General features: G+C 46.6%; 1 protein-coding gene across 2 annotated transcripts in view; it reads left to right on the top strand.

Annotated features, from left to right (window-relative positions):
• Nucleotides 1–27,444, top strand: part of LOC135056914 (alpha-2-macroglobulin-like protein 1) — a 416,894-nt gene that overhangs the window by 374,543 nt on the left and 14,907 nt on the right. For both annotated transcript variants that reach the window (XM_063962689.1, XM_063962688.1), the window contains exon 35: nucleotides 7,305–7,373. In XM_063962689.1, coding sequence (XP_063818759.1) covers nucleotides 7,305–7,373 — 69 coding nt within the window. The remainder of the gene's footprint in view (nucleotides 1–7,304; nucleotides 7,374–27,444) is intronic.

Genomic DNA, 27,444 nt, shown 5'->3' with positions numbered 1-27,444 from the left:
GATGCGCAATGAGGTAGCTGTGTGACTAAGATAAGCGACCCAAGTGGCCGACACAAACACCTGGCCCATCTAGGAGTGGGGATTTGTGATTTCGAAGAACGCACAGTTCTTTGCTGTGCTTTTGCCAGCTTAAGTCTTTTCATTTTTCTAGCGAGAGGCTGAGTGCTTCCATCCTCATGTGAAGCTGAACCACTAGCCATGAACATAGGCCAGGGCCTCAGCCGTTCCTTGCCACTCCGTGTCGTAAATGGCATATTGGCAAGTTTACGCTTCTCCTCAGACGCTTTTAATTTTGATTTTTGGGTCATTTTTTTACTGATCTTTTGTGTTTTGGATTTTACATGCTCTGTACTATGACATTGGGCATCGGCCTTGGCAGACGACGTTGATGGCATTTCATCGTCTCGGCCATGACTAGTGGCAGCAGCTTCAGCACGAGGTGGAAGTGGATCTTGATCTTTCCCTATTTTTTTAACCTCCACATTTTTGTTCTCCATATTTTAATGCGCACAACTAAAAGCCACCACAGGTATACAATGTAGATGGATGGATAGTATAGTATTATATTACTTATGGAGGATGAGTGACTGACGACACAGAGGTAGGTACAGCCGTGGCCTACCGTACTGCTATATATATATAATATACTGTATAATAATAACGGACCTGGTGGACACTGTCAGCAGACTGCTAAACTAGTATGAAGAAAAAAAAAGCCACCACAGGATACAATGTAGATGGATGGATAGTATAGTATTATATTACTTATGGAGGACGAGTGACTGACGACACAGAGGTAGGTACAGCCGTGGCCTACCGTACTGCTATATATATATATAATATACTGTATAATAATAACGGACCTGGTGGACACTGTCAGCAGACTGCTAAACTAGTATGAAGAAAAAAAAAGCCACCACAGGTATACAATGTATATGGATAGTATAGTATTATATTACTTATGGAGGACCAGTGATGACACAGAGGTAGGTACAGCCGTGGCCTACCGTACTGCTATATATATATATATATATATATATATATATATATATATATATATAATATACTGTATAATAATAACGGACCTGGTGGACACTGTCAGCAGACTGCTAAACTAGTATGAAGAAAAAAAAAGCCACCACAGGTATACAATGTAGATGGATAGTATAGTATTATATTACTTATGGACGACGAGTGACGACACAGAGGTAGGTACAGCCGTGGCCTACCGTACTGCTATATATATATATATAATATACTGTATAATAATAACGGACCTGGTGGACACTGTTAGCAGACTGCTAAACTAGTATGAAGAAAAAAAAAGCCACCACAGGTATACAATGTAGATGGATAGTATAGTATTATATTACTTATGGACGACGAGTGACGACACAGAGGTAGGTACAGCCGTGGCCTACCGTACTGCTATATATATATATAATATACTGTATAATAATAACGGACCTGGTGGACACTGTCAGCAGACTGCTAAACTAGTATGAAGAAGAAAAAAGCCACCACAGGTATACAATGTAGATGGATGGATAGTATAGTATTATATTACTTATGGAGGACGAGTGACTGACGACACAGAGGTAGGTACAGCCGTGGCCTACCGTACTGCTATATATATATATATAATATACTGTATAATAATAACGGACCTGGTGGACACTGTCAGCAGACTGCTAAACTAGTATGAAGAAAAAAAAAGCCACCACAGGTATACAATGTAGATGGATAGTATAGTATTATATTACTTATGGACGACGAGTGATGACACAGAGGTAGGTACAGCCGTGGCCTACCGTACTGCTATATATATATATAATATACTGTATAATAATAACGGACCTCGTGGACACTGTCAGCAGACTGCTAAACTAGTATGAAGAAAAAAAAAGCCACCACAGGTATACAATGTAGATGGATGGATAGTATAGTATTATATTACTTATGGAGGACGAGTGACTGACGACACAGAGGTAGGTACAGCCGTGGCCTACTGTACTGCTATATATATATATATATAATATACTGTATAATAATAACGGACCTGGTGGACACTGTCAGCAGACTGCTAAACTAGTATGAAGAAAAAAAAAGCCACCACAGGTATACAATGTAGATGGATAGTATAGTATTATATTACTTATGGACGACGAGTGACGACACAGAGGTAGGTACAGCCGTGGCCTACCGTACTGCTATATATATATATATAATATACTGTATAATAATAACGGACCTGGTGGACACTGTCAGCAGACTGCTAAACTAGTATGAAGAAAAAAAAATCCACCACAGGTATACAATGTAGATGGATGGATAGTATAGTATTATATTACTTATGGAGGACGAGTGACTGACGACACAGAGGTAGGTACAGCCGTGGCCTACCGTACTGCTATATATATATATATAATATACTGTATAATAATAACGGACCTGGTGGACACTGTCAGCAGACTGCTAAACTAGTATGAAGAAAAAAAAAGCCACCACAGGTATACAATGTAGATGGATAGTATAGTATTATATTACTTATGGACGACGAGTGATGACACAGAGGTAGGTACAGCCGTGGCCTACCGTACTGCTATATATATATATAATATACTGTATAATAATAACGGACCTGGTGGACACTGTCAGCAGACTGCTAAACTAGTATGAAGAAAAAAAAAGCCACCACAGGTATACAATGTAGATGGATGGATAGTACAGTATTATATTACTTATGGAGGACGAGTGACTGACGACACAGAGGTAGGTACAGCCGTGGCCTACCGTACTGCTATATATATATATATATATATAATATACTGTATAATAATAACGGACCTGGTGGACACTGTCAGCAGACTGCTAAACTAGTATGAAGAAAAAAAAAGCCACCACAGGTATACAATGTAGATGGATGGATAGTATAGTATTATATTACTTATGGAGGACAAGTGACTGACGACACAGAGGTAGGTACAGCCGTGGCCTACTGTACTGCTATATATATATATAATATACAAACTGGAACTCTCCTGGTAGAGAGAGTACTACGCGGCACTGCAGGATTTTTCAAATAGCATAGGTTTATTTCAACGTTTCGGGACCCAAAGTCCCGTCGTCAGGAAAAAATCATATGATTTTTTACTGACGACGGGACTTTGGGTCCCGAAACGTTGAAATAAACCTATGTTATTTGAAAAATCCTGCAGTGCCGCGTAGTACTCTCTCTGCCAGGAGAGTTCCAGGTTGACTATTGATTTTGACGAAGGCACGCAGGTACTGCACATATAATTGTGAAGAGTGCCGATCCAGCTGCATACCTATATATAATATACTGTATAATAATAACAGACCTGGTGGACACTGTCAGCAGACTGCTAAACTAGTATGAAGAAAAAAAAAGCCACCACAGGAGTGTTTTTCAGGCAGACAAACGTATACTGGACTGGTGGTCACTGTCAGCAAAACTGTGCACTGTACTCCTGCTATAACTGCTCCCCAGTCCCCACAATTAGGCAGTGTGAGCAGTGCACTCAGCACAGATATATCATGCAGCAGTGCAGCACACTGAGCACAGATATGGTGGAGCGTTTTTTTCAGGCAGAGAACCAACGGATTAAACTGGTGGTCACTACTATTATAATCAAAACCCTGCACTGTACTCCCTAACAGCTGCTCCCCGTCCCCAATCCTCCCCACAATTATAACTAAGTCACTCTGTGTCTTTTCTACTATAACGGAGAGGACGCCAGCCACGTCCTCTCCCTATCAATCTCAATGCACGTGTGAAAATGGCGGCGACGCGCGGCTGCTTATAAAAAATCCGAGTCTCGCGAGAATCCGACAGCGGGATGATGACGTTCGGGCGCGCTCGGTCTACCCGAGCCACACGGGAGAATCCGAGCACGGCTCGGACCCGTGTAAAAAGGCTGAAGTTCGGGGGGGTTCGGTTTCCGAGAAACCGAACCCGCTCATCACTAATCTTTATAAATGCTAAACAGACCCGTCTGGTCTGTTACATAAAGTGCATCAAACTGCAACAGTAGCTGATGCCTGTAGGGAATAAATGCAAAGTTTCTCCAATCCTCCTGCCACTGGCGTCCCAGTGCAGAGGATAAATGCTGTTTTTATAATTACCCGAACCAGCGGAAATGTCCAGTGATACAGCAAGATTGCTCGGAGAAATGTCCTTGTGGCATACAATCACAGCGTCCACCGCCGGCGCTATTCATGGTACAGACTCCTGTCTCTGTCCTGGCGGGCTGATGTGAGCACTCCAAATGCCGCTCTGATGTGATCGCTGACAATAGCGCTTGTACAGGTGCTTCCGTCAGTGCTTCCGTCAGTGTGTGGATCTAAGCAGGGAGATGACGTCAACGCGTTTCGTTCCATCACGGCTCGGGACTTCCTCAAGACTATAGGGCTCACTCTGTCTTAGCCCTTATTTAACTCCCCATACGGACCACATTTGATTGCACTTGTAAACATCAGTGTGCTGCGGTCTGAATACTTAATGGAATATATACACATACTAACAATAATAAAACAAAAAAAACCAATAATAAAATGAGTACAAAGCAAGTTCCATATGGTTTCTAAAAGGGCTGATATCCATATATAAATAAATAAACATATATTAACGTATATTAAAATACATATTGGGATTGAAATAATCAATCAAGCAGCTTCACTTCCATTATGACATACAAATAATAATAATACTAATATAATAATAATTGTAGTTGTGATCACATAATAATAAAATAATAAGATAATAATAGTAATGATAATAACCTTGATAATATTACTAATCTTAATAAACAAGGTAGCGATGTTACTACTAATATTAATCCCTTCAATACTATTTGTCCCTATACCCAATAGTACTACCTAGTCTAAGCAAGTGTAGTCAATGGCCTCATTAAGCCCCCTAGGACTCAACGTATCTAATTTAAAAATCCATGCAAAGTCACTGATACATAGCTGCCGAAATCTATTCCCACCCCTCCTGGTATTGCAATACTAATTTCTATACTGTATATACACACAACTATGGTGGTCATTCCGAGTTGATCGCTCGCTGGCAGTCGTGCAAACGCTAAGCCGCCTCCCACTGGGAGTGTATCAGCTTAGCAGAAGTGCGAACGAAAGGATCGCAGAGCGGCTGCAAAAAAAAAATTGTGCAGTTTCAGAGTAGCTCCAGACCTACTCCTAGATTGCGATCACTGCAGACTATTTAGTTTCTGTTTTGACGTCATGAACACGCCCTGTGTTCGCCCAGCCACGCCTGCGTTTTTCCTGGCACAACTGCGTTTTTCCGAACACTCCCTGAAAGCGGTCAGTTGGCACCCAGAAACGCCCACTTCCTGTCAATCACTCTGCGGCGGCCATTGCGACTGAAAAGCTTTGCTAGACCCTGTGTGAAACTACATCGGCCGTTGTGAAAGTACGTCCTGCGTGCACAGTGCGCCGCATGCGCAGAAGTGCAGCTTTTTCACTTAATCTCTGCGCTGCAAACATTTTTATCTAGCGATCAGCTCGGAATGACCCCCCCATGTGTGCTGAAACTGGATGTGCACAATTGTAAGTAACACAGTGCCATTGATTGAATCTGCAACACGGTGATGTCATTTGTGTTCTTCTATCGCAACAATGTAAACAGATGTGCACATTAAAGTGTCAGTCTGCACATAATGATTCTATACAGTTATATTGAGTCAGATTCAGTGTATATACTAGTGACATGCACGTGATTTGCACACATAATATCTATACCTTTATACAAAATGGCAGATATTGATCATTAGATTATTCAATTGTTCTGTAATGAAAACAATTCTGCACATCAGGGGATCAACCTGCACATTAACTCTGTGCAATTATATCTGAATGAGAATCAGTAGCATTAACTAGCGACATATACGTCAGAATAACAACTGACACACATTGGCTCTATGCATAATGACACACAAATGTGCAATATTAGTACATTCCCATTGATTGCGTCTTGTAACAGGTTTAATCTGTGGATCGGAACATAATAGAAATTGCTGATGAGGTGTGCACATAAGAAGTGTATCGTGATAGAAAAGATTCAGCGTTTGATAGTACGCTGCACCTTCTGCCGCTTTTCTTTGAGTGGACGTGGCGAGAGCGGGACAGCAGAAACGCTGTTTGAAAGAGGAAAGTTAAGCGTCCCACTCCTATTTCCCGTTGCGGTGTCAGGTGACCCTGGTTACCTTAGGCATTGCAGGGACCAAATTCACCACCGGGAGAGGAGTGGACACCGAAAGAGGGTTACCTGACCACTAAGAGTGTTTGAGACTATCTGCCGACTGAACACAGCTGACATGCCCATAACATGCTCCTGACACGCCCATAACATGCTCCTGACACGCCCATAACATGCCACTGACACTCCCTTAACATGCTTTGACACGCCCATAACATGCTCTTGACACGCCCATAACACGCTCCTGACATGCCCATAACACGCCCCTGACACGCCCATAACATGCTCCTGACACGCCCATAACACGCTCCTGACACTCCCATAACATGACCAGGTAACACCCATAACACGCCCCTGACACTCCCATAACACGCCCCTGACACTCCCATAACACGCCCCTGACATTCCCATAACATGCCCCTGACACTCCCATAACACACCCCTGACACTCCCATAACACGCCCCTGACACTCCCATAACACACCCCTGACACTCCCATAACACACCCCTGACACTCCCATAACACGCCCCTGACACTCCCATAACACGCCCCTGACACTCCCATAACACACTCCTGACACTCCCATAACACGCCCCTGACACTCCCATAACACACCCCTGACACTCCCATAACACGCCCCTGACACTCCCATAACACGCCCATGACACCCGTCTTTTTGAGATAACTTTAAGTCACCTCCCGGTCTCCGCCCTGACCCGCCCATGGATCAGAGAATTCGTCTCATGTCATAGCGATGTCCTATGCACACGCCATCACACACCTTGGCTCATGCGTGCGCAGTAAAAGGGTTTCCCACACTTTGTGCGCAGGCGCAGTACCAGAATATCGCTCATCCGCACACACATCAGCCCAGCATTCACCCCCGCCTCCGGCCCAGACAGGGAATCAGGGAGAGAATATAACGCACGTCGCCTAATCAGCCATTTCTCTACAACATAAAGTGTGGATTTAATATACAGTGAAACCCTCCCATACAGATCAAATATCTGTTCTCCCATAAGAGCGGACACTCCTAATTATGACGCATCTTCTACTTTACAGTTGCAGAATAATCCGCTGGTGAAACGCGTGGAGACCTCAGAGGACCAGGTGACCGTCTACATGGAGAAGGTGAGAGGATCTCACAGCGCTGTATATGGATATCAGACTGACACCTCCGGCTCATGTGTCTGTGGGGGGGGGGGGCAGTGATGATGTCACCAGTATGTAAGGTTAAGGGTCATAGACTGCGCTCCTTATGTGTTCTCATGGTAAGCCAGTATTGGGTATAAGGGGACCTCCCTCACCCTATACACAGATCCAGCAACATGTAGATACTCAGCGCAAGAACCTTTACCGGAATTAGGGTTAGTTTTAAAAGAGTAATATCTCAAATTGGATTAAATAGTTTTATTAGTATATTCTAGCAGTGTCCCAATGTTACTGTCACAACAAATATCCTATATGTCAGCCATATATATTACCGGTAGACACACATCACATACAGTACATGCACACTGAGAAAAAGGTAGAAATATCAAAAATGTATCTTTAAAGATAAAAATACAAAATAGCAAAATTGTATATAATATACAGAGAGTCTGGACGTATCCTCTTCCGGGAAATAACACATGGATGCACCCACGGTGTCTGCCCCAATTCCCGTATACATTATTAATAAGGGGTGTGTGGCCATATGCCTAATCTGTATAACCACAAGTCCATATATTGTGTATTACTGTAGGGTAGTATATAGACGCATTCACCCCGAAGTTTAATACTCAGACGATGGCATACAGGGCACAGTAGAGAGGTTTTGCTGGCATTACAGGGTCCTGATAGTCAGCGTGCTGGCTGGGTGATAGACCCGATCTCCTATCAACTCGTTTCACCCTTACATGGGCTTCATCAGGGATATGTGGATGGTATCCTTCTCTCAATGCCCCCTTCATATACCTGATACATTACCAGTAGCTACAAGATTCCCTTCGTGGAGAGGACCTTTCCCATAATGCACTGGGTCAATGTCACCAACTATTTGGAATGACATAGTAACAAAGATTCTGAGGTTGAAAAAAGACGATTTGTCCATTGAGTTCAACCTGTTAGTGATCTCCTACACTGTCATTTTTTTAGGACTAATTTTAACTGTGGTAAATGTTTAGCCGTTGTGTATATTACTCTTATTTATTTTATCACTATAGTGCATGATTTACCCTCCATAACCCTGTATATATTTATCCATTAGGAATTTATTTAGCCCATTCTTAACAGCAATGACCAAGTCCGCCATTACTACTCTATCAGGCAGGGAATTCCAAATACGTATTGTCCTCTTACTATGAAGAAACCTTTCCGTCTCTGTGTGCGGAATCTCCTCTCCTCTAACCTAAGTGGGTGTCCTCGTGTCGTTTGTGATGATCTTACCAAAAACAAGTCCCCTGCTAGCTCTGTGTTTTGTCCCCTTATATATTTGTAAATGGTAATCATGTCCCCTCTTTGGGGGTAATTCAGACTGCATGGCTGCAGCGGCAGTGATAGCCGTCTGAATTACTTTGTGGAGTGCACATGCGCAGCGGCCGCACCGTGCGTGCGCACCCCAGGAGCCCAGTGAGATGCTATCAGCATCTCAGGGCTGCGATCATCTCTGCCTGATTGACAGGCAGAGGCGGTCACGGGGTGGGAGGGGGTGTGCCAACGGCGTTAGAATGCCATTGGCATGGCGTGGCCCAGATAACGGAGGCATGTCTGTACCATTGGGGGGTGGAATGGCGGTGGCTGCGTGACATCACATGCAGCCGCTGCAACCCGGGATGCAGTGAGTAGCGGCCTGCCAGCATGCAGGAGCTGCAGTGGCAGGGAGCTACTCGCCAGGTACAAAAGCATTGCCGCCGAACAATGCTTTTGTACCTGTGTGTGTGGGGGGGGGGGGGGGGAGGGGGTAGGGCCAAACATGCGGGACGGACTAGCCCTGTGCTGGGCGTCCCCCCACATGTCTGAGAAACTGATTGTAGATGTGCTAAATTGAGCACATCTATGATCAGATCTGAATTAGGCCCTTAATCTCTTTTTTTCCAGTGTAATCATGCCTAGTCTTCCAAGCCTTTCCTTGTATTCTAGCTTCTCCATCCCCTTAATGAATTTGGTCGCCCGCCTCTGAACCTTTTCTAGTTACAGGATATCCTTTTTGTAGTATGGTGCCCATAATTGTGCACATTATTCGAGATGAGGCCTCACTAGTAATTTATATAATGTATAACACTCTCATCCTTTGCATCAATTCCCAGCTTTCTACATGCTAATACCTTGTTAGCCTTCTTTGCTGCAATCCTACTTTGGGTACTACTGCTAAGTTTGTTATCTATGTGAATATCTAAATCTTTTTCTAGTACAGAATCCCCTAGTTTCTCCCCATTTAGTGTGTAGATAGTATATTTGTTCTTGCCACCACAGTGCATTACCTTACATTTGTCTGTATTGAACCTCATTCCCCATTTTGCTGCCCATGCTTTCAGTTTAAATAAGTCGTTCTGAAGAGACTGAGCATCCGGGGCCGTCTTTTCGTATGGGCTCAATGGGCTCTTGCCCAAGGGCCCCAGGAGTAAAAGGGCCCTAGGCTGATAGCTGAGGGTCCCCTTTTTCCAGGGGTACCAGATTTTTGAAAATCGGCCCTGGGGAACCAGAGATATCCGACTTCAAAGCAGTGGTCCCCATCCAAGCCTGTTAATTGTTCTTCCCAGCCAGATATCTTGGGTTCTGTCTGACTTAGAGTTTTTCTGAGGGTATACTCCAAAAGCTGGGACTCTCCCCTTTCAGTGGACACTGGCAGCTTGTCTCTACTATGCCCAGAACCAGAGATATCATCCTTCAAGCAACTGGTCCCTGCTCTAGCTCCACACGCCTAATATGCAGTTTTACATTTTTGTTGGTGGATTGCTCTGGCTCCTGAACTATGAGCCCCAAGTCCTCAGTACCTGCTGAAAGGAGGAACTCTCGTTTTTTTTTATCCCATTAAAGCTAAGAAATCTATTTCCAGGAACTGGAGATATCTGCAGTCAAGCAAGCTGCCCTGACCCCCGGAAAATTATGAATATTAAGCCCACTCCACTATCCACCCCTCCCCTGTGTATTAAACACCCCCTAACACCCTGGAAGTCATGTACCAGGGCCCCTTCATTCAGCACAATGTCCCCTTCTACAGTTTAGTGTTCTCTCTCCCGCCCCATCTGTGCAGTAAAGGTGCAATTATCAGAAATTATTGCTTCAGGTCCTAAATGCTGAGCGAAAGATAGAACACCCCTACCCCTCACGGGACATCAAAGCTGCCACTGATAGCACCCCCCACCCCTACTGCTGATGGTTGGGTAGGGGCCCCAGTGCATTGCTGTGCCCAGGGGCCTACACTGCTGTTAAGACGGCACTGAGCATCCCCCTCCATATTTATAACCTTACACAATTTGGTATCGTCTGCAAAAATTGACACCATGCTCTCTAGACCTACCTCTAGATCATTTATGAAAATGTTAAACAGTAGTGGTCCAAGTACAGACCCTTGTGGCACACGACTTAGTACTTCAGTCCATTTTGAAAAAGTTCCAATTACCACCACTGGCTGCTCCCTATTATTCAACCAACTTCTAACCTAAGAGCATATTGTGCTCCCTAGCCCAAGTTCATGCAACTTATAGATAAGTCTCATGTGCGGTACTGTGTTGAAAGCTTTAGCAAAGTCTAAAAAGATTACCTCCACCACCTTACCCTGATCAAGAGTCGCACAAACTGTTTCTTAAAAGCCTATTACATTAGTTTGACATGATCTATCCTTCACAAATCCATGTTGGTTCCTATTAATAACCTTATTGGCTTCAAGGAACTTCTGTATACTATCCCTTAAAATACCTTCCAGTACTTTCACCACTATAGATGTAAGACTTACTGGTCTATAATTACCCAGTTCAGATTTACTTCCCTTTTTAAATATTGGCACTACTTCTGCTATACGCCAGTCTTTGGGAACCATGCCTAATGTAAGTGAGTCTTTGAAAATCAAATATAGGGGTCTTGCTAATTCGGATTGTAGCTCCATGAGAAAACTTGGATGAATTCCATCGGGACCAGGTCATTTATTAATCTTAATTTTTTTTTAATCGGTCACTGACTACTTCCTCACTTAAATGAGCATTAAGCAGCGGGTCATTATCATTGCTGAGGTTATGCGTCAAACCCGCCATCTGATCCTCTCTTGTGAATACAGATGAGAAAAACTTGTTTCAATTTTCCGCTATGTCATTATCGTCTTTGATAAGGACATCCAACTTACCTTTTAAAGGGCCTATACTCTCCTTCTTTAATCTTTTGCTGTTGATATATTTAAAAAACTTTCCTTTTTACTTTCCTTTGCTATTAGCTTTTCCATTTCTGTTTTAGATGCTCTGATTTCTTTTTTGCATATTTTGTTACATTCCTTATATTTCAGGAAGACTCCACCTTCCCGTCTGATTTATACTTTTTGAATGCTCGCTTCTTTTTGGCCATTAGTTCCGTAATCTTTTTGTCTTTTTCCAGATATGGACCTTACTTCTGCCCTTAACTTGTGTCACAAATGGAAGGCTATGTTATTCCTTCTGTCTCCATCGCAGTGTAAAATGGGAAGCGGTTAAAACACAGCCAGTCGGGATTTCAGCAATAACAATGCAGACGCCTGAATCCCAACAAGCGGTGAAATACCGACGCCAGAATACCGGTGAAACAGGCTATTCTCACTCTGTGGGTGTCCACGACACCCATAGAGCGAGAAAATAACCTGTGGCGAGCGCAGCTATCACTCGCCCCACTGCTGGCATACTGGTGGCCGGAATCCCGCTAAATCCATACTGAATCCTGTAAAATGATACTCTATTGTGTTCCAATGGGGATTAGAATATGCGCAATACTACATCAGTAACTAAAAAAAGGTCTCCGATTATTTTGTGTATAACCGACACATCGGGAGAATGTTTCCTGGGATGTAATTGGGGATTTCTCAGCTGCTTATATCACATGTAGTCAAAAAACTACCATACTGTATATTGGGCACAGTGATAGCACTACTGCCTCACACTATACTGGACACAGTGATAGTACTACTGTCTCAAACTATACTGGGCAGTACGGTGGTATCAACACTGCCTCACACTATACTGGGCAGTACGGTGGTAGCACTACTTCCTCACACTATACTGGGCAGTACAGGGGTAGCGCTACTGCCTCACACTATACTGGGCAGTACAGGGGTAGCACTACTGCCTCACACTATACTGGGCAGTACGGTGGTAGCACTACTTCCTCACACTATACTGGGCAGTACAGGGGTAGCGCTACTGCCTCACACTATACTGGGCAGTACAGGGGTAGCACTACTGCCTCACACTATACTGGGCAGTACGGTGGTACCACTACTTCCTCCCACTATACTGGGCAGTGCAGTGGTAGCACTACTTCCTCACACTGTACTGGGCACAGTGATAGCACTACTGCCTCACACTATACTGGGCAGTACGGTGGTAGCACTACTTCCTCACACTATACTGCGCACAGTGATAGCACTACTTCCTCACACTATACTGGGCACAGTGATAGCACTACTTCCTCACACTATACTGGGTACAGTGATAGCACTACTGCCTCACACTATACTGCGCAGTACGGTGGTAGCACTACTGCCTCACAGTATACTGGGCACAGTGATAGCACTACTGCCTCACACTATACTGGACAGTACAGAGGTAGCACTACTGACTCACACTGTACTGGTCAAAGTGATAGCACTACTGCCTCACACTATATTGGGCAGTACGGTGGTAGGACCACTGCCTCACACTATACTGGGCAATACATTGGTAGCATTACTTTCTCACACTATTCTGGGCAGTATGGAGGTAGCACTACTTCCTCACACTATACAGGGCAGTACGGTGGTAGCACTACTGCCTCACACCATACTGGGCAGTATGGTGGTAGCACTACTGTCTCACACTATACTGGGCAGTACGGTGGTAGCACTACTGTCTCACACTATACTGGGCAGTACGGTGGTAGCACTACTGTCTCACACTATACTGGGCAGTACGGTGGTAGCACTGCTTCCTCACACTAAACTGGGCAGTACGGTGGTAGCACTACTTCCTCACACTATACAGGGCAGTACGGTGGTAGCACTACTGCCTCACACCATACTGGGCAGTACGGTGGTAGCACTACTGTCTCACACTATACTGGGCAGTACGATAGTAGCACTACTGTCTCACACTATACTGGGCAGTACGGTGGTAGCTCTACTGTCTCACACTATACTGGGTAGTATGGTGGTAGCACTACTGTCTCACACTATACTGGGCAGTACGGTGGTAGCACTGCTTCCTCACACTATACTGGGCAGTACAGGAGTAGCATTACTTCCTCACACTATACTGGGCAGTATGGCGGTAGCACTACTGTCTTACACGGGATCCGGTCCCTAAGTCGACAGTAACTAGGTCGACAATGTCTAGGTTGACCACTATTGGTTGACAGTAACTAGGTCGACAGGGTGTCTAGGTCGACAGGATCTTTAGGTCGACATTTTCTAGGTCAACAGGTCAAAAGGTCGACATGAGTTCTCACAATTTATTTCTTTTTTTGAACCTTTTCATACTTAACGATCCACGTGGACTGCGATTGGAACGGTAATCTGTGCCGAGTGAAGCGAAGGCACCATGCCCGAAGCATGGCGAGCGAAGCGAGCCATGCGAGGGGACGCTGTGCACTAATTGGGGTTCCCGGTCACTCTACGAAGAAAACGACACCAAAATAACATTTAAAACTCATGTCGACCTTTTGACCTGTCGACCTAGAACATGTTGACCTAAAGACCCTGTCGACCTAGACACCCTGTCGACCTAGTTACTGTCAACCAATAGTGGTCGACCTAGACATTGTCGACCTAGTTACTGTCGACTTTCAATACCGCACCCGTCTCACACTATACTGGGCAGTACGGTGGTAGCATTGCTTCCTCACACTATACTAGGCAGTACAGGAGTAGCATTTCTTCCTCACACTATACTGGGCAGTACGGTGGTAGCACTGCTTCCTCACTATACTGGTCACAGTGATAGCACTACTGCCTCACACTATACTGGGCAGTATGGTGATAGCACTACTGCCTCACACTATACTGGGCAGTATGGTGGTAGCACTACTGCCTCCCACTATACTGGGCACGGTGGTAGCACTGCTTCCTCACACTATACTGGGCAGTACGGTGGTAGCACTACTGCCTCAGACTATATTGGTCACAGTGATAGCATTACTTTCTCAAACTATACTGGTCACAGTGACAGCACTACTGCCTCACACTATACTGGGCAGTATGGTGGTAGCACTGCTTCCTCACACTACACTGGGCAGTATGGTAGTAGCACTATTACCTCACACTATAATGGGCACAGTAATAGCACTACTGCCTCACACTATACTGGGCAGTACGATGGTATCACTACTGCCTCACACTATACTGGGCAGTATGGTGGTAGCACTACTGCCTCACACTATGCTGGGCAGTATAGTGGTAGCACTACTTCCTCACACTATACAGGGCAGTACGGTGGTAGCACTACTGCCTCACACCATAATGGGCAGTACGGTGGTAGCACTACTGTCTCACACTATACTGGGCAGTACGATAGTAGCACTACTGTCTCACACTATACTGGGCAGTACGGTGGTAGCTCTACTGTCTCACACTATACTGGGCAGTACGGTGGTAGCACTACTGTCTCACACTATACTGGGCAGTACGGTGGTAGCACTGCTTCCTCACACTAAACTGGGCAGTACGGTGGTAGCACTACTTCCTCACACTATACAGGGCAGTACGGTGGTAGCACTACTGCCTCACACCATACTGGGCAGTACGGTGGTAGCACTACTGTCTCACACTATACTGGGCAGTACGATAGTAGCACTACTGTCTCACACTATACTGGGCAGTACGGTGGTAGCTCTACTGTCTCACACTATACTGGGTAGTATGGTGGTAGCACTACTGTCTCACACTATACTGGGCAGTACGGTGGTAGCACTGCTTCCTCACACTATACTGGGCAGTACAGGAGTAGCATTACTTCCTCACACTATACTGGGCAGTATGGCGGTAGCACTACTGTCTTACACGGGATCCGGTCCCTAAGTCGACAGTAACTAGGTCGACAATGTCTAGGTTGACCACTATTGGTCGACAGTAACTAGGTCGACAGGGTGTCTAGGTCGACAGGATCTTTAGGTCGACATTTTCTAGATCGACAGGTCAAAAGGTCGACATGAGTTCTCACAATTTTTTTCTTTTTTTGAACCTTTTCATACTTAACGATCCACGTGGACTACGATTGGAACGGTAATCTGTGCCGAGCGAAGCGAAGGCACCATGCCCGAAGCATGGCGAGCGAAGCGAGCCATGCGAGGGGACGCTGTGCACTAATTGGGGTTCCCGGTCATTCTACGAAGAAAACGACACCAAAATAACATTTAAAACTCATGTCGACCTTTTGACCTGTCGACCTAGAACATGTTGACCTAAAGACCCTGTCGACCTAGACACCCTGTCGACCTAGTTACTGTCAACCAATAGTGGTCGACCTAGACATTGTCGACCTAGTTACTGTCGACTTTCAATACCACACCCGTCTCACACTATACTGGGCAGTACGGTGGTAGCATTGCTTCCTCACACTATACTAGGCAGTACAGGAGTAGCATTTCTTCCTCACACTATACTGGGCAGTACGGTGGTAGCACTGCTTCCTCACTATACTGGTCACAGTGATAGCACTACTGCCTCACACTATACTGGGCAGTATGGTGATAGCACTACTGCCTCACACTATACTGGGCAGTATGGTGGTAGCACTACTGCCTCCCACTATACTGGGCACGGTGGTAGCACTGCTTCCTCACACTATACTGGGCAGTACGGTGGTAGCACTACTGCCTCACACTATATTGGTCACAGTGATAGCACTACTTTCTCAAACTATACTGGTCACAGTGACAGCACTACTGCCTCACACTATACTGGGCAGTATGGTGGTAGCACTGCTTCCTCACACTACACTGGGCAGTATGGTAGTAGCACTATTACCTCACACTATAATGGGCACAGTAATAGCACTACTGCCTCACACTATACTGGGCAGTACGGTGGTATCACTACTGCCTCACACTATACTGGGCAGTATGGTGGTAGCACTACTGCCTCACACTATGCTGGGCAGTATAGTGGTAGCACTACTGCCTCACAATATACTAGTAGCACTGCTTCCTCACACTATACTGGGCAATACGGTGGTAACACTACTCCTCACACTATACTGGTCACAGTGATAGCACTACTGTCTCACACTATACTGGTCACAGTGATAGCATTACTGCCTCACACTATACTGGGCAGAATGGTGGTAGCACTGCTTCCTCACACTATTCTGGGCAGTACGGTAGTAGCACTACTGCCTCACACTATACTGGGCACAGTGATAGCACTACTGCCTCACACTATACTGGGCAGTACGGTGGTATCACTACTGACTCAAACTATACTGGGCAGTACGGTAGTAGCACTACTGCCTCACACTATACTGGGCAGTATAGTGGTAGCACTACTGCCTCACACTATACTGGTAGCACTGCTTCCTCACACTATACTGGGCAATACGGTGGTAGCACTACTGCCTCAAACTATACTGGTCACAGTGATAGCACTACTGTCTCACACTATACTGGTCACAGTGATAGCACTACTGCCTCACACTATACTGGGCAGTATGGTGGTAGCACTGCTTCCTCACACTATACTGGGCAGTACGGTGGTATCACTATTGCCTCACATTATACTGGGCAGTTCAGTGGTAGCACTACTGCCTCACACTATACTGGTCACAGTGATAGCACTACTGTCTCACACTATACTGGTCACAGTGATAGCACTACCGCCTCACACTATACTGGTCACAGTGATAGCACTACTGCCTCACACTATACTTGGCAGTATGGTGGTAGAACTACTTCCTCACGCTACACTGGGCAGTACGGTGGTAGCACTATTACCTCACACTATACTGGGCACAGTGATAGCACTACTTCCTCATACTATACTGGGCAGTACAGTGGTATCACTACTGCCTCACACTATACTGGGCAGTACGGTGGCAGCACTACTGCCTCACACTATAATGTGCCGTATGTTGGTATTACTACTTCCTCATACTATACTGGGTAGTACGGTGGTAGCACTGCTTCCTCACACTATTCTGGACAGGACGGTGGTAACACTGCTTCCTCACACTATACTAGGCAGTACGGTGGTAGCACTTCTTCCTCATACTATACTGGGCAGTACGGTGGTAGCACTACTGCCTCACACTATACTGAGCACAGTGATAGCACTACTGCCTCACACTATACTGAGCAGTACGGTGGTATCACTACTGCCTCACACTATAGTGGGCAGTACTGTGGTAGCACTACTGCCTCACACTATACTGGTCACAGTGATAGCACTACTGCCTCACACTATACTGGGCAGTACGGTGGTAGCACAACTGCCTCACACTATTCTGGTCACAGTGATAGCACTACTGTCTCACACTATACTGGTCACAGTGATAGCACTACTGCCTCACACTATACTGGGCAGTATGGTGGTAGCACTACTTCCTCACACTATACTGGGCAGTACGGTGGTAGAACTTCTGCTTCACACTATACTGGGCAGTTCAGTGGTAGCACTGCTGCCTCACACTATACTGGGCACGGTGGTAGCGCTACTTCCTCACACTATACTGGGCAGTACGGTGGTATCACTACTGCCTCACACTATACTGGCCAGTACGGTGGCAGCACTACTGCCTCACTCTATATTGGTCACAGTGATAGCACTACTGGCTCATACTATACTGGTCACAGTGATAGCACTACTGCCTCACACTTTACTGAGCAGTATGGTGGTAGCACTACTTCCTCACACTATACTGGGCACGGTAGTAGGACCACTGTCTCACACTATACTGGGCAGTACGGTGATAGCACTACTGCCTCACACTATACTGGGCAGTACAGTGGTAGCACTGCTTCCTCTCACTATACTGGGCAATACGGTGGTACCACTACTTCCTTACACTATACTGGGCAGTACGGTGGTAGCACTACTTCCTCACACTATACTGGGCAGTATGGTGGTAGCACTACTTCCTCACACTATACAGGGCACCCTGATAGCACTACTTCCTCACACTATACTGGGCAGTACGGTGGTAGCACTACTGCCTCACACTATACTGTGCAATTCAGTGGTAGCACTACTGCCTCACACTATACTGGGCACGGTGGTAGCGCTACTTCCTCACACTATACTGGGCAGTACGGTGGTATCACTATTGCCTCACACTATACTGGGCAGTACGGTGGAAGCACTACTGCCTCACTCTATATTGGTCACAGTGATAGCACTACTGGCTCACACTATACGGGTCACAGTGATAGCACTACTGCCTCACACTGTACTGGGCAGTATGGTGGTAGCACTACTTCCTCACACTATACTGGGCACGGTGGTAGGACCACTGTCTCACACTATACTGGGCAGTACGGTGATAGCACTACTGCCTCACACTATACTGGGCAGTACGGTGGTACCACTACTTCCTTACACTATACTGGGCAGTACGGTGGTAGCACTACTTCCTCACACTATACTGGGCAGTATGGTGGTAGCACTACTTCCTTACACTATGCAGGGCACCCAGATAGCACTACTTCCTCACACTATACTGGGCAGTACGGTGGTAGCTCTACTGTCTCACACTATACTGGGCAGTACGGTGGTAGCACTACTGTCTCTCAACTATACTGGGCAGTACGGTGGTAGCACTACTGCCTCACACTATACTGGGAAGTACGGTGTTATCACTACTGCCTCACACTATACTGGGCAGTACGGTGGTAGCACTACTGCCTCACACTATAATGGTCACAGTGATAGCACTACTGCCTCACACTATACTGGGCAGTACGGTGGTAGCACTACTGCCTCACACTATACTGGTCACTGTGATAGCACTACTGTCTCACACTATACTGGTCACAGTGATAGCACTACTGCCTCACACTATACTGGGCAGTATGGTGGTAGCACTACTTCCTCACACTATACTGGGCAGTAAAGTGGTTGCACTACTGCCTCACACTATACTGGGCAGTTCAGTGGTAGCACTACTGCCTCACACTATACTAGGCACGGTGGTAGCGCTACTTCCTCACACTATACTGGGCAGTACGGTGGTATCACTACTGCCTCACACTATACTGGGCAGTACGGTGGTAGCACTACTGCCTCACTCTATATTGGTAAAAATGATAGCACTATACTGTCTCACACTATACTGGTCACAGTTTTAGCACTACTGCCTCACACTATACTGAGCAATACGGTGGTATCACTACTGCCTCACACTATACTGGGCAGTACGGTGGTAGCACTACTGCCTCACACTATACTGGGCAGTATGGTGGTAGCACTACTTCCTCACACTATAATGGTCACAGTGATAGCACTACTGCCTCACACTATACTGGTCACAGTGATAGCACTACTGCCTCACACTATACTGGGCATTATGGTGGTAGCACTACTTCCTCAAACTATACTGGGCAGTACGGTGGTAGCACTACTTCCTCACACTATACTAGGCAGTACGGTGGTAGCACTACTTCCTCACACAATACTGGGCAGTACAGTGGTAGCACTGCTTCCTCTCACTATACTGGGTAATACGGTGGTACTACTACTTCCTTAAACTATACTGGGCAGTATGGTGGTAGCACTGCTTCCTCTCACTATACTGGGCAATACGGTGGTACCACTACTTCCTTACACTATACTGGGCAGTACGGTGGTAGCACTACTTCCTCACACTATACTGGGCAGTATGGTGGGAGCACTACTTCCTCACACTATACAGGGCACCCTGATAGCACTACTTCCTCACACTATACTGGGCAGTACGGTGGTAGCTCTACTGTCTCTCAACTATACTGGGCAGTATGGTGGTAGCACTACTGCCTCACATTATACTGGGCAGTACGGTGGTGGCTCTACTGTCTCACACTATACTGGGCAGTACGGTGGTAGCTCTACTGTTCCACACTATACTGGGCAGTATGGTGGTAGCACTACTGTCTCACACTATACTGGGCAGTACGGTGGTAGCACTGCTTCCTCACACTATTCTGGGCAGTACGGTGGTAGCACTACTTCCTCACACTATACTGGGCAGTACAGTGGTAGCACTACTGCCTCACACTATACTGGGCAGTTCAGTGGTAGCACTACTGCCTCACACTTTACTAGGCACGGTGGTAGTGCTACTTCCTCACCCTATACTGGGCAGTACGGTGGTATCACTTCTGCCTCACACTATACTGGGCAGTACGGTGGTAGCACTACTGCCTCACTCTATATTGGCAAAAATGATAGCACTATACTGTCTCACACTATACTGGTCACAGTTTTAGCACTACTGCCTCACACTATACTGAGCAATACGGTGGTATCACTACTGCCTCACACTATACTGGGCAGTACGGTGGTAGCACTACTGCCTCACACTATACTGGTCACAGTGATAGCACTACTGCCTCACACTATACTGGGCAGTACGGTGGTAGCACTACTGCCTCACACTATAATGGTCACAGTGATAGCACTACTGTCTCACACTATACTGGTCACAGTGATAGCACTACTGCCTCACACTATACTGGACACAGTGATAGCACTACTGCCTCACACTATACTGGGCATTATGGTGGTAGCACTACTTCCTCAAACTATACTGGGCAGTACGGTGGTAGCACTACTTCCTCACACTATACTAGGCAGTACGGTGGTAGCACTACCTCCTCACACAATACTGGGCAGTACAGTGGTAGCACTGCTTCCTCTCACTATATTGGGTAATACGGTGGTACTACTGCTTCCTTAAACTATACTGGGCAGTATGGTGGTAGCACTTCTTCCTCTCACTATACTGGGCAGTACGGTGGTACCACTACTTCCTTACACTATACTGGGCAGTACGGTGGTAGCACTACTTCCTCACACTATACTGGGCAGTATGGTGGTAGCACTACTTCCTCACACTATACAGGGCACCCTGATAGCACTACTTCCTCACACTATACTGGGCAGTACGGTGGTATCTCTACTGTCTCTCAACTATACTGGGCAGTATGGTGGTAGCACTACTGCCTCACACTATACTGGGCAGTACGGTGGTAGCACTACTGCCTCACACTATAATGGTCACAGTGATAGCACTACTGTCTCACACTATACTGGTCACAGTGATAGCACTACTGCCTCACACTATACTGGACACAGTGATAGCACTACTGCCTCACACTATACTGGGCATTATGGTGGTAGCACTACTTCCTCAAACTATACTGGGCAGTACGGTGGTAGCACTACTTCCTCACACTATACTAGGCAGTACGGTGGTAGCACTACCTCCTCACACAATACTGGGCAGTACAGTGGTAGCACTGCTTCCTCTCACTATATTGGGTAATACGGTGGTACTACTGCTTCCTTAAACTATACTGGGCAGTATGGTGGTAGCACTTCTTCCTCTCACTATACTGGGCAGTACGGTGGTACCACTACTTCCTTACACTATACTGGGCAGTACGGTGGTAGCACTACTTCCTCACACTATACTGGGCAGTATGGTGGTAGCACTACTTCCTCACACTATACAGGGCACCCTGATAGCACTACTTCCTCACACTATACTGGGCAGTACGGTGGTATCTCTACTGTCTCTCAACTATACTGGGCAGTATGGTGGTAGCACTACTGCCTCACACTATACTGGGCAGTACGGTGGTAGCACTACTTCCTCACATTATACTGGGCAGTACGGTGGTAGCTCTACTGTCTCACACTATACTGGGCAGTACGGTGGTAGCTCTACTGTTCCACACTATACTGGGCAGTACGGTGGTAGCACTACTGTCTCACACTATACTGGGCAGTACGGTGGTAGCACTGCTTCCTCACACTATTCTGGGCAGTACGGTGGTAGCACTACTTCCTCACACTATACTGGGCAGTACAGTGGTAGCACTACTGCCTCACACTATACTGGGCAGTTCAGTGGTAGCACTACTGCCTCACACTATACTAGGCACGGTGGTAGTGCTACGTCCTTACCCTATACTGGGCAGTACGGTGGTATCACTTCTGCCTCACACTATACTGGGCAGTACGGTGGTAGCACTACTGCCTCACTCTGTATTGGCAAAAATGATAGCACTATACTGTCTCACACTATACTGGTCACAGTTTTAGCACTACTGCCTCACACTATACTGAGCAATACGGTGGTATCACTACTGCCTCACACTATACTGGGCAGTACGGTGGTAGCACTACTGCCTCACACTATACTGGTCACAGTGATAGCACTACTGCCTCACACTATACTGGGCAGTACGGTGGTAGCAATACTGCCTCACACTATAATGGTCACAGTGATAGCACTACTGTCTCACACTATACTGGTCACAGTGATAGCACTACTGCCTCACACTACTGGACACAGTGATAGCACTACTGCCTCACACTATACTGGGCATTATGGTGGTAGCACATACTTCCTCAAACTATACTGGGCAGTACGGTGGTAGCACTACTTCCTCACACTATACTAGGCAGTACGGTGGTAGCACTACTTCCTTACACTATACTGGGCAGTACGGTGGTAGCACTACTTCCTCACACTATACTGGGTAGTACAGTGGTAGCACTGCTTCCTCTCACTATACTGGGTAATACGGTGGTACTACTACTTCCTTAAACTATACTGGGCAGTATGGTGGTAGCACTGCTTCCTCTCACTATACTGGGCAGTACGGTGGTACCACTACTTCCTTACACTATACTGGGCAGTACGGTGGTAGCACTACTTCCTCACACTATACTGGGCAGTATGGTGGTAGCACTACTTCCTCACACTATACAGGGCATCCTGATAGCACTACTTCCTCACACTATACTGGGCAGTACGGTGGTAGCTCTACTGTCTCTCAACTATACTGGGCAGTATGGTGGTAGCACTACTGCCTCACACTATACTGGGCAGTACGGTGGTAGCACTACTTCCTCACATTATACTGGGCAGTACGGTGGTAGCTCTACTGTCTCACACTATACTGGGCAGTACGGTGGTAGCTCTACTGTTCCACACTATACTGGGCAGTACGGTGGTAGCACTACTGTCTCACACTATACTGGGCAGTACGGTGGTAGCACTGCTTCCTCACACTATTCTGGGCAGTACGGTGGTAGCACTAGTTCCTCTCACAATACTGGGCAGTACGGTGGTACCACTGCTTCCTCACACTATACTGGGTAGTTCGGTGGTAGCACTGCTTCCTCACACTATACTGGGCAGTACAGTGGTAGCACTGCTTCCTCTCACTATACTGGGCAATACGGTGATACCACTACTTCCTTACACTATACTGGGCAGTACGGTGGTAGCACTACTTCCTCACACTATACTGGGCAATACTGTGGTACCATTACTTCCTTACACTATACTGGGCAGTACGGTGGTAGCACTACTTCCTCACACTATACTGGGTAGTACGGTGGTAGCTCTACTGTCTCACATTATACTGGGCAGTACGGTGGTAGCACTACTGTCTCTCAACTATACTGGGCAGTACGGTGGTAGTACTACTGCCTCACACTATACTGTGCAGTATGGTGGTAGCACTACTTCCTCACATTATCCTGGGCAGTACGGTTGAAGCTCTACTGTCTCACACTATACTGGGCAGTACGGTGGTAGCTCTTCTGTCTCACACTATACTGGGCAGTACGGTGGTAGCACTACTGTCTCACACTATACTGGGCAGTACGGTGGTAGCACTACTTCCTCACACTACACTGGGCAGTACGGTGGTAGCTCTACTGTCTCACATTATACTGGGCAGTACGGTGGTAGCTCTTCTGTCTCACACTATACTGGGCAGTACAGTGGTATCACTTCTGCCTCACACTATACTGGGCAGTACGGTGGTAGCACTACTGCCTCACTCTATATTGGCAAAAATGATAGCACTATACTCTCTCACACTATACTGGTCACAGTTTTAGCACTACTGCCTCACACTATACTGAGCAATACGGTGGTATCACTACTGCCTCACACTATACTGGGCAGTACGGTGGTAGCACTACTGCCTCACACTATACTGGTCACAGTGATAGCACTACTGCCTCATACTATACTGGGCAGTACGGTGGTAGCACTACTGCCTCACACTATAATGGTCACAGTGATAGCACTACTGTCTCACACTATACTGGTCACAGTGATAGCACTACTGCCTCACACTATACTGGACACAGTGATAGCACTACTGCCTCAAACTATACTGGGCATTATGGTGGTAGAACTACTTCCTCAAACTATACTGGGCAGTACGGTGGTAGCACTACTTCCTCACACTATACTAGACAGTACGGTGGTAGCACTACCTCCTCACACAATACTGGGCAGTACAGTGGTAGCACTGCTTCCTCTCACTATACTGGGTAATACGGTGGTACTACTACTTCCTTAAACTATACTGGGCAGTATGGTGGTAGCACTGCTTCCTCTCACTATACTGGGCAGTACGGTGGTACCACTACTTCCTTACACTATACTGGGCAGTACGGTGGTAGCACTACTTCCTCACACTATACTGGGCAGTATGGTGGTAGCACTACTTCCTCACACTATACAGGGCACCCTGATAGCACTACTTCCTCACACTATACTGGGCAGTACGGTGGTAGCTCTACTGTCTCTCAACTATACTGGGCAGTATGGTGGTAGCACTACTGCCTCACACTATACTGGGCAGTACGGTGGTAGCACTACTTCCTCACATTATACTGGGCAGTACGGTGGTAGCTCCACTGTCTCACACTATACTGGGCAGTACGGTGATAGCTCTACTGTTCCACACTATACTGGGCAGTACGGTGGTAGCACTACTGTCTCACACTATACTGGGCAGTACGGTGGTAGCACTGCTTCCTCACACTATTCTGGGCAGTACGGTGGTAGCACTACTTCCTCACACTATACTGGGCAGTACGGTGGTAGCACTACTTCCTCTCACAATACTGGGCAGTACGGTGGTACCACTACTTCTTCACACTATACTGGGTAGTACGGTGGTAGCACTGCTTCCTCACACTATACTGGGCAGTACAGTGTTAGCACTGCTTCCTCTCACTATACTGGGCAATACTGTGATACCACTACTTCCTTACACTATACTGGGCAGTACGGTGGTAGCACTACTTCCTCACACTATACTGGGCAATACGGTGGTACCACTACTTCCTTACACTATACTGGGCAGTACGGTGGTAGCTCTACTGTCTCACATTATACTGGGCAGTACGGTGGCAGCACTACTGCCTCACTCTATATTGGTCACAGTGATAGCACTACTGGCTCACACTATACTGGTCACAGTGATAGCACTACTGCCTCACACTTTACTGAGCAGTATGGTGGTAGCACTACTTCCTCACACTATACTGGGCACGGTAGTAGGACTACTGCCTCACACTATACTGGGCAGTACAGTGGTAGCACTGCTTCCTCTCACTATACTGGGCAATACGGTGGTACCACTACTTCCTTACCCTATACTGGGCAGTACGGTGGTAGCACTACTTCCTCACACTATACTGGGCATTATGGTGGTAGCACTACTTCCTCACACTATACAGGGCACCCTGATAGCACTACTTCCTCACACTATACTGGGCAGTACGGTGGTAGCACTACTGCCTCACACTATACTGGGCAGTTCAGTGGTAGCACTACTGCCTCACACTATACTGGGCACGGTGGTAGCGCTACTTCCTCACACTATACTGGGCAGTACGGTGATATCACTATTGCCTCAAACTATACTGGGCAGTACGGTGTAAGCACTACTGCCTCACTCTATATTGGTCACAGTGATAGCACTACTGGCTCACACTATACGGGTCACAGTGATAGCACTACTGCCTCACACTGTACTGGGCAGTATGGTGGTAGCACTACTTCCTCACACTATACTGGGCACGGTGGTAGGACCACTGTCTCACACTATACTGGGCAGTACGGTGATAGCACTACTGCCTCACACTATACAGGGCAGTACAGTGGTACCACTACATCCTTACACTATACTGGGCAGTACGGTGGTAGCACTACTTCCTCACACTATACTGGGCAGTATGGTGGTAGCACTACTTCCTCACACTATGCAGGGCACCCTGATAGCACTACTTCCTCACACTATACTGGGCAGTACGGTGGTAGCTCTACTGTCTCACACTATACTGGGCAGTACGGTGGTAGCACTACTGTCTCTCAACTATACTGGGCAGTACGGTGGTAGCACTACTGCCTCACACTATACTGGGAAGTACGGTGGTATCACTACTGCCTCACACTATACTGGGCAGTACGGTGGTAGCACTACTGCCTCACACTATACTGGTCACAGTGATAGCACTACTGCCTCACACTATACTGGGAAGTACGGTGGTAGCACTACTGCCTCACACTATACTGGTCACTGTGATAGCACTACTGTCTCACACTATACTGGTCACAGTGATAGCACTACTGTCTCACACTATACTGGTCACAGTGATAGCACTACTGCCTCACACTATACTGGGCAGTATGGTGGTAGCACTACTTCCTCACACTATACTGGGCAGTAAAGTGGTAGCACTACTGCCTCAAACTATACTGGGCAGTTCAGTGGTAGCACTACTGCCTCACACTATACTAGGCACGGTGGTAGCACTACTGCCTCACACTATAATGGTCACAGTGATAGCACTACTGTCTCACACTATATTGGTCACAGTGATAGCACTACTGCCTCACACTATACTGGTCACATTGATAGCACTACTGCCTCACACTATACTGGGCATTATGGTGGTAGCACTACTTCCTCAAACTATACTGGGCAGTACGGTGGTAGCACTACTTCCTCACACTATACTAGGCAGTACGGTGGTAGCACTACTTCCTCACACAATACTGGG

Source organism: Pseudophryne corroboree, chromosome 3, assembly GCF_028390025.1.
Source record: "Pseudophryne corroboree isolate aPseCor3 chromosome 3, aPseCor3.hap2, whole genome shotgun sequence".
Lineage (NCBI taxonomy): Eukaryota > Metazoa > Chordata > Amphibia > Anura > Myobatrachidae > Pseudophryne > Pseudophryne corroboree.
Note: the sequence above shows the minus strand (reverse complement) of the source record. Positions and strands in the feature narration are given on the sequence as shown.